The sequence below is a fragment of the Myotis davidii genome, unplaced genomic scaffold, assembly GCF_000327345.1.
Source record: "Myotis davidii unplaced genomic scaffold, ASM32734v1 scaffold471, whole genome shotgun sequence".
Lineage (NCBI taxonomy): Eukaryota > Metazoa > Chordata > Mammalia > Chiroptera > Vespertilionidae > Myotis > Myotis davidii.
This window is the reverse complement of record NW_006283354.1, coordinates 610,718-619,943: the sequence shown is the minus strand read 5'-3', so window position 1 is coordinate 619,943 and position 9,226 is coordinate 610,718. Positions and strand designations below refer to the sequence as shown.

At 54.3% G+C, this 9,226-nt stretch overlaps 1 protein-coding gene and 1 pseudogene across 1 annotated transcript in view; one reads left to right on the top strand and one right to left on the bottom strand.

Moving 5' to 3' along the window:
* Positions 1–9,226, top strand: part of SLC25A48 (solute carrier family 25 member 48) — a 38,027-nt gene that overhangs the window by 786 nt on the left and 28,015 nt on the right. The window contains exons 2-3 of the mRNA XM_015563460.1: positions 3,047–3,118; positions 5,407–5,665. Of these exons, the coding sequence (XP_015418946.1) occupies positions 3,098–3,118; positions 5,407–5,665 (280 nt within the window). The 5' untranslated portion in view covers positions 3,047–3,097. The remainder of the gene's footprint in view (positions 1–3,046; positions 3,119–5,406; positions 5,666–9,226) is intronic.
* LOC107182938 lies at positions 202–1,050 on the bottom strand (annotated as a pseudogene).

Sequence of the window (9,226 nt, the reverse complement as noted above, 5' to 3'; positions counted from 1 at the left end):
GTAGGGAGGGAGGGAGGGAGAGAGAGAGAGAGAGAGAGAGAGAGAGAGAGAGAGAGAGGTTGAAACATCAATAATGAGAGAGAATCATTGATTGGATGCCTCCTGAAAGCCCCACACTGGGGATAGAGCCTGCAACCCAGACACGTGCCCTGACCGGGAATAGGACCATGGCCTCCTGGTTCATAGGTCAATGCTCAACCACTAGCAATGCCGGCCGGGCAGGAGCATTTTTTTTAATAAACAAAAGCCAAGTTTATTTGTTGATTTCTTGCATTTGAAGTACTCCTTGATGACACCCTTAGCCTGAGACTCTGCCATAGTCCTTAACCACCACGCAGCTGCAACCAACCACTTTATGGTGTTTCCCTCTCTGTCGACTTTACAGAGGCCACCATTCCCCTAGTTTCTTGTCGTCAACCATAATTAGGGTGATTTGATGTCAGCACAAAGAGCCTCCCCCAACTGGACATGATAGGCTCATCACAACTGGATGCAAGTACAAAGGGGGGCTTGGCCCTTCTCTGAGGCTTTGGCAGCTTCGAGAATTCCGCGCTAGGCCGTGGTGGGTGAGGGCGGTCTTCAGCACCTCTTGCAGAGCAGTATTAACGTCCACTACACGCCCAGCAGCCATGCCTTCCTCGGCCATGGCAGCGGGTTATGGGTAGAGCCGAATCTTGACCGCACCCAAGCTTCCGCCTCTGCGTAACTCCGCGGCGACAGGGGAAGAGGAGCATTTTTTGACTCCACTCCCACCCCTACCACTTGTCCCCAGCGGCGAGCAGGACTCAGAGCCATACTCTGGGAGCATGGCCACAAACAGTGACATCCAGATCCAAATATAAAGCTCTGCTCGGGTCACACACAAAGAGGAGCCTCAAGGCCCTTCTCACAGGGCTGCTGCCCCTGCGCTCCCCCATCCCCTCCCTGTGTGACAGGGGCCCTCCTAGGTCAGAGCTCAGGCCTGTTCCCTTTGGGTGGGAGGTTCGTCTTAAATAGTGGAGGATCCTTCTTGGCTCCTCGTGTTCCTCATTCGGGCTCTGCCTTCTGCTCACACAGCAACCACTTTGTGTGGGCGCCGTGGGGATGGCAAGGCATTGGTGTTGGACCAAGCAAGTGCAAGCCCTGCCCTGCGGGCCTTCCAGCCTATAACGTAAGGCTGGATTTAGTCAGCACCCAGGAGGCCTGGGTGAGCGCCCCAGCCTACCTCGCACCCTACCCTGCCAGCCTATAATTCCAGACGCTCTGCGTCTCCTGGGAGAGTGTCTTTCCCTCGCCCCGGGCTGGCCAGGGGTAGGTGGGCCTTGTTGGAACCTCCATCCCCCTTTGCATAAGCAGGTCTGGCCACATGTCACCTGAGAAGGCGGGAGCTCTCCTCCTCTCTTCACTCTGTCCCCTGAGCATCTGGAGGGGACCCTTTCTGATTCGTAAAAGCCAGTGTCTGCTCAGCCTGAGAACCACCCTGCTGGGGCCAGCCTCTGGGTCCAGCCCAGGGGGGTGTCCCGGGGCCATTTCTCCCCAGAACATCCTCCTCCTTCTTTCCTCTGGCTGACATTTTCTCTAGATTCCCTCCCACTGACAAAGGTCTGGGCAGAGCTTCAGAGTCAGAATAGCCCTAGTCCAGTCCAGCCTCCCCACCTACTCTCCTAGGACCAGGGCATAGCACTTAATCTCCCCGAGCCTTGGTGCCCTCGTCTGTGAAGTGGGCAGAAAGCACTGAGGGTAGAGCAATGAGTGGGCCATACGCTGGGATGTGTCTCAAGCCCCAGACTGGCCCATGGGAGAGCCAAGCTAGGAGACCTACCTGGGTGCTGAGTTGGGTCAAAGTTTCCTTGCCCTGCCTGCAGCTTCCTTGTCACTGCTGTTTGATGACAGTGGGGCTGGGGCCAGGATTCTCGCCTGGCTCCTGGCACAGCAGGTACATTTATGATTTATGCTGATGTGGTGTGTACCAGGGCAAGGGAGCCTACAACCGAGGTACATGCCCTTGATCAGGAATCAAACCCAAGACCCTTTGGTCTGAGGGCTGATGCCCTAACTACTGAGCAAAACCGGCCAGGGCAAGAAGTATTGTAATGGGGAATTATAGGCCACACATCTTAAAAGAAGTAGAACCCTCTGAGACCAGGATAGAGGGCGCCCTGGGCACTTTCATGGGCTTATTTGGACCCTCTGTGCCCTCATGATGCCCCTGGTCACCATGGCCAGCCCCCATTAGAGGACACCACACCTTCCACCTCAGACAGTGCAGAGGGGCCAGAAGCGAGGGCCCACTTGGCTCCAGGACAAGAGGGCAGTAGGAGATGAGGCGTGCAAACAAACCCTCGGTAAACAGGCAAACAAATGTCACCATGGCAACATTGAACTCAGACCAAAAAGATGAGCAGGTGCTGGAGGAAGAGCCTTTGGGGTAAGGACAGAGGTGGAAAGTTCTGGAGGCGGGAAATCCGATGCTTCAGGGAATGTGCACGGTGGGGCGGAGGCGGGGGATGGAGGAAATGGCAGGGTGGGTGCGAGGTAGGCTTGGGCGCTCACCCAGGCCTCCTGGGTGCGGACTAAACACATAGAGTCTGTTCTAAGTTGATAGGAGGCCCCGGGACAGCCATAAGTAGCAGTGACACAATTCATCAGACCATCAGAGATCAGTCTGACGGTGTCAGGAGTGAGGGAGAGCAGGGGCCATGGAGGGGCCAGGCCATCACGCCGGTGAGAGTGAAGGGTTCTGGAGGTGAGAGGAGCAGGTCACTTCCCGGGAATATTGGGAGGGCAGAGTGACAGACAGAGCCACAGCACTGGTTAGCTTTTTGTACCCGAGGCAGGGATCAGACGTCCCTAACAAGCATCGTGTTTGTTCAACAAACTGACCTTTGTTCTTCTCTTGGACCAGGAGAAGGTCTGCATGGGACGCCCAGAGGAGGACAGGGCCAGTCTGTCCAAGCCCTCCCTCCTGCCGGGGTCACTTTGGGCAGGGCCTTCGTTCCTGCTGGGGGCCCCAGTGCTGGACGCTCAGCACCTCTCCCTGGCCTCACCCCCTTGCCTCTCTCCGCAGACTCGCCTGCAGGCCGGCGTGGGCTATGGGAACACCCTCAGCTGCATCCGCATGGTGTACAGGAAGGAGAGTGTAAGTGCCCCTTGGGCGGGCGGGCGGGCGGGCGCCGGAGCCACACCCACCAGGGCCTCCCACAGAATGGGGTGAAGCCCATCCAGGCCTGGGGACGTGGCCACAGCCCTGCCACCAGCAGGTTGGGTGGAGGCCCGTCTGTTCCCACTCATCACATTTAGCTCCATTTTCCCTGACCAGCTCACACCACCTAACCCTGCCACCTAGTGTGATGCTATGGTTTTGTATAACTGCTTTGGAGGAATTCACCACAGTGTGGAAAATTCCTGCAAGAAACAGGGAGACCTGTCAGGTTTTCAAAACCGAGTGAGTGGCTGGTACCATGTGCTCACAGGCTTCCTTTCATCCAGCGCTGGAGCCAGGCGCTCCGCCGTCACACGCCCACGGCTGGCTTGAACCACAGCTCGGGGCCCTGGGACCCAAGATCTTTCTTTGCAAATGGGGAAAGGCTGAATAATGTTTTATAGAGGATGCATCAGGTGCCCTTCTTGAGAATTATCGGATGCTTTAGGGAGACTATCTGAGGCCTCTTTTGGGGGGATTTAAAATAAACTGTAAAATTTAGGATGACATGACCTGTTGATTTAAAGCAATGGCCAGGTGTTAGCCCCATGGCAATCCCAGGCTTGTCTTCGAGTCACCAGAAATGTGGCCCCATTGTTGGCCACTGTCCCCGTGGGACATGGCCTGGAGCTGGGGGGCCTCTGCCCACAACTGGAGCTTCTCCTCAGATCAAGTGTGTCCTGTGTCAGGGTGTTGTTCTATCTCTCTGATAGGCTGCTTTAGAACTGGGTGAGTCCTACCAACCTGGTACTAACTGTTCCAGGGTAATGCGCAATCCCTCAGTGCCCGGGGAGTGGTTGTTGATTCTCCCTGTTGGCACATGTCCCCCACGTGCCTGCCAGCCAGTGTGAGCTCCATGGTTTCTGTGGGGACCGTGGATGTTCCTCTGAGACACAGCAGCTCAGGGCTTAGCAATGCCCCAGGTGACCTGAGGAAGAGGGGAAGCAGGGCATGTGTGTGTGCGTGTGTGTGTGTGTGTCTGCTGCATGTGTGAGCAAACGTGCATGTGTGAGGTGTCCTATCTCTGGCACATAAGGTGCAGGCACGCGTTTGGGATTAGCAGGTCTTCATGAGGCCTGGGTTTGTGCGGCGGCTTCCAGGATTTTCACCTTGGGCGTGGGGTGGGGCTCAGATGCCGCGCTGACTCCTCCGAGGATATGGGATTTCCCGTGTCTGCAGAGCAGCTGTGCTGTTCACCGAGCTTACAGTCTGAAGGACCTTCTCCGCAGCCTCCAGTGTCCTGCCTGCGTGCAGAAGCCTTTCCATGCTGTTTTTCCCTGGGTTCTTTCCTTGAGCTCTTCTTCTGAGAGACACCCCTGCTCAGGGGCACCCATCTGCAGGCTGGCCCAGGTGTCCCTGGGGGCTGTGGCACCTCTTCTTAGTCCCTCACCACAGCATAGCACATTACAGTTTCACTAGAGGCCTGGTACATGAAATTCCTGCATGGGGGTGGGGGGTCTCCTCAGCCCAGCCTGCACCCTCTCCAATCTGGGACCCCTTGGGGGTTGTCCAACCCCCAGGGATTGGGCCTAAACCAGCAGTCAGACATCCCTTTCACAATCCTGGACCACTGGCTACTAATTACTCACCTGCCTGCCTGCCTGGTTGCCCCATGCAGCCTGCTGTTCAGTTGTCCCTCACTAACGCCCCTGCTGGCCTGGTTGTAGGCAGCCATCTTGTGAGGATGTGACAGTCAATTTGCACATTACCGATTTATTATATAGGCTTTGTCCATCCAGATTCACCCCTCCCCCACTCCGCCCCAGACCCTGAACTCAGGTAAACTTGCCTTCTTATTGTTGGGTCCAGGGCCTGGCACGTGTGTGGCAAGTGCCCAGAGAATGCTTCATGGGAGTGGCAATGAGGAGGGTGTGTGTGATGCTTGGCAAGCCCACTTACCCACTAGGGCTCCACAGACCCCTCGGACACTGCCTAAGACAACTGCCAGTCCCTTCCTGTCACAGCATCCAGGGGCAAATACTGGTTACAGGCCCAGGACACACCCTCTGTCAACAAGACTTTACGCAGAAGCTGGTTTCTCCTCAGGGCAGGAATGTCCTCACCACCATCTCCTTCCACATTTGCATCTGCCTGTGTCCTCTTCACTGGCACATGGATTTATGTCTCCCCACCAGCCTGCGGGCGGGCGGGTCTGTGCCCCGGACAGTGTGGGGAGCTTGGCACCGACTGCAGTTCTCACACTGCCTCTCCCGGTTTCCCCACAGGTGTTCGGCTTCTTCAAGGGCATGTCCTTCCCCCTGGCCAGCATCGCCGTGTACAACTCGGTGGTGTTTGGGGTCTTCAGTAACACGCAGAGGTTCCTCAGCCAGCTCCACAGCAGGGAGCCTGAGGCCAGCCCGCCCCACACCCTGTCAGATCTGCTCCTGGCCAGCATGGTGGCCGGCGTGGTGTCCGTCGGACTGGGCACACCTGTGGACCTCATCAAGATCCGCCTGCAGATGCAAACACAGACATTTCGGGAAAGTAAGAGGCCTGGGAGGGGCCTGGTGTCTGGGCACCTGTGACCCCCTCCTCATTTGCCAGATTTGGGGTGCAGGGATAGCATTCTTTCTATTGAGCAGGCCATCTATGTGGTCATGTAATAGTCTGTCATTATTATTCCTTTACCTAGATAGGAACTCTCACTGGTTACATATTTACCACATGCTGGGCACTGCTGAGAGCTCTGCTTGTGTTCTCTTAATTCGTCTTTATGGCCATTCTGTGAGGCAGATGCTGTTACCCTTTCCATTTACAGAGGAGAAAACTGAGGCTCCCAGAGGTCAAGGCACTAATTCGGGGACACGATTAATCTCTGTGAGTGAGGACCAGCTACACAATTTGCAGCGCCCAGTGAGAAGGGAAAATGTGGGATCCTTGTTCAAAGTCATTAAGAATTGAAAAAGGGTAACAGCAGAGCAGTAAGCCAGGCATGGGGCATAGGTCTCCAAGCCACACCTGCCCATGTACCTGTGCCTCGCACCCAGACAGGCCGCAGGGGCGTGAGGGGACTGCTGCTCTCCTCGCCCCTGACACTCCAGTGAAAGCTTGTTTCTCGGTGTGCCCTGTGGCCACTCCTGCACCAGTCACTTCCTCCTGCTGAGAGGCTCCCACATCTTCTCCGGGGAGTGGTTCTGACCAAGGAGGAGGGGAGGTAGCAGGAGGCACTTCCTGTGCTGAGGAGAAGGTGCCGGCTCTAGAAGGATGAGCTGGGGGTCTTAGAAGACAAATTTCAGCACCTCGGAGTTTGGGTCTTGGCTCTGATTTCACTCTGTCTCCTCAGGGAAGGTACTGCCCCTCCCGAGGCCTCAGCCTCCCGCTCTGTATAACGGGAGGGCTGGATTCGTGACCCTTCCTGTCACCTCAGGCATCCAACGGGGCTGACTGCCCCCGTGGAGAAGACCCCTCTCCCCGGACCCTGTGGACTCCGTGCGCCCACTGACTGAGCTCCCAGAGCTGGCATAGGAGCAGCCCAGCCAGCGGGTCTTCAGCCTGCCCTCCCTGCCCAGCGGGAGGGTGCCGGGACTGGCCTTGGACTGTTCCTCAGGAACCCTTGAGGCCAGAGGGAGGAAACTCAGACTCATTGGGACCAGGGAGGTAACAGAAGTGAGCGGAGAATGAAACCTCTTCCACTGGTTGCTACCCATAGCCCTCCTAGCCTATGTTTCATTTTTCCTCTTTCCATTTAACACGGACAGATGTCCTGCCCTTTCCACATCACTCTGCTGTTAGAAAGGCAGTGGCTGAAGCGCGTGCATCAGCTTGCGCACCTGGAGGCAGTAGGGAGTGGTGGGCCCACATCCTTTCCGAGGGAGTGGCTAGAATCCTGCTGACAGTTGCCATGGGTCCTGGATCTTTTGATTTTTAAGAGACAGCAGAAAGCTGGATTTATCTGTCGGGTCTTTCAATTGGAAATTATTAGATAATTCAATTAAAAACAAAGCCAAACACAACATGACACCGCACAGCTCAAAGCACAGTGCAGGCGGGGGCTGGCTGCAAGTTGTGGCCGCTGCTCTGGGTCAGGCCCGCTCTGCATGGTGACTGGGCTGAGAGGGGTGTTTCCAGCAGCCTTGAACAGGGTTTGTGGGATTGCTCATGGCTTGTGGCATTACCCCTGAATTGCCCATGCACTTCCTGGGTGGTGACACTGAGCCATGGGAGACTACGCCCATGTGCCAAAGCCAAGTGCCAGAAGCATCCGGCTTCTCTGCAGCTCAGGTCACGGCTCGACTGATTTGCAAATATAAAGCCGGTGGTTCTATTAAAGCCTGATTGTCCATTGGTGGTGACCCGTGGCTGAAAATGCAGAGCATGGACTATAGAGGGAGAAGATGCCCATCCTCCCAAATGCAATCCCTGGGTTATTTTTGTAAAATGTATTTTAATTGATTTCAGAGAGGAAGGGAGGGAGAGAGGAACATGAATGATACGAGAGAAATCATTGATTGGCGGCCTCCTGCACAACCCCTACTGGGGATCGAGCCAGCAACCCAGGCATGTGCCCTGACCGGAAATTGAACCATGCATGACCTCCTGGTTCATAGGCTGATGCTCAACCACTGAGCCACACCATCTGGGCTACAATCACTGTTAACACACATTTCCTTTTCCTTTTCTGTACACATAGATTAAATATTTTAGGAGGTTATACTCATATTACCTAGGCAGTTTCATATTCTGTTTTTAGCTCAACATTATAACAAATATTTTTGTTATTAAAATAGCATATAAATTATTTTAAAATAGATGGATAATATTTTTAAAGGATGTGCAATATTCCAGCAAATAGACATGCGCATGCAAAGACACACACATACACACACACTGAGAAGACTGATGCGTGTGGTCACAATTTAGTTTCTGGAGCTAGACTACCTGCTTCTAATTCTCTGCCAGTGTCAAGAAACTTTGGACGCCTCACCTAATGCTGCCAAGTCTCAGGTTACTCATTTGCAAAGCAGGCATAATAGCAGCTATTTTGCATCCGGGATGGAATGGGATAATGTTATACATGAAGGTCCTAGCACACTGAAAAGTTGAAACCAGTGCTAGCTATGATTTAGTAAACTTATTAACAGTCATTCTAGTGATGAACATTTAGGGGGTTTACAGTTTTTCCTCTTCTAACAATAGTGATGTCATCAGCAAACTTTTCCATAAAGAATTGCCTTTATTTAGGATTACTTCCCTAAATGTGTGGGCTCTTTGATTCCTGAGAGGGTCAAAGGCTATGGTCATTTTTAAGATTCGTGGTACATGTGAAATTGGTATACAGAAGGGCTTTGCCAGCTCACATTTGGGGTTGCTGGAGGTCAGAGAGAGTTTCCATTGGCACTGACTGCCATTGCGTCCAGAACAGCAGTATCCCTCATAAACTCTTCCTCCTGGGCCTCTGCCACTTGGCAAACAAGGAAGAGCTGGCCTGAGTTCAGTGGGACGTGGCCTTGACAGTGGGCACCTGTAAAGGGACCCTCCCTTTTAGAGCCATCATTACCCTTTGCACAGTCATGAGCCCCACGGGGAGCCCTGCTGGCCAAGTCCCAGCCTGGAGGCCGATGGCCAACAGTACTCATTCCTCCCCCATCTGGTCTGTGTTTTCAGTAAGAGCCTAATCAATATGCAGATCAGAAAGCCCTCAATACCACCAGAGGGCAGATTTTGGGGGGTTAGAAGAGGCCTGGGCATTAACTCTGTGCTGGCCATCCTGGTGACTTCCCCAGGCCCAGCAGGAGGCACCGGGCTGACTGCCACATCTGTTTGAGTTCACTCTGACTCATTCATTCACAGGCACTTCCCATCCCTGCTCTGAGCCAAACGCAGCAGGTAAATCAGAGGCATCAGGCCACAGCCCTGCCTTCAGGGAGTGCAGCCTGGTGGGAAGTCAGATGTATAGAATGAGCAGGGCCCGTCGAGACACTAGAACCTTGGAGCCTGGTGCTGTAGATCAGGAGGCTCCAGAGAGGAAGTGGTTGTTGACTGGGTCTTTGAATACTGGCTAGGATTTAGAGATGGGGTATGGACAAGGAGAGGTGTCTCAGTCAG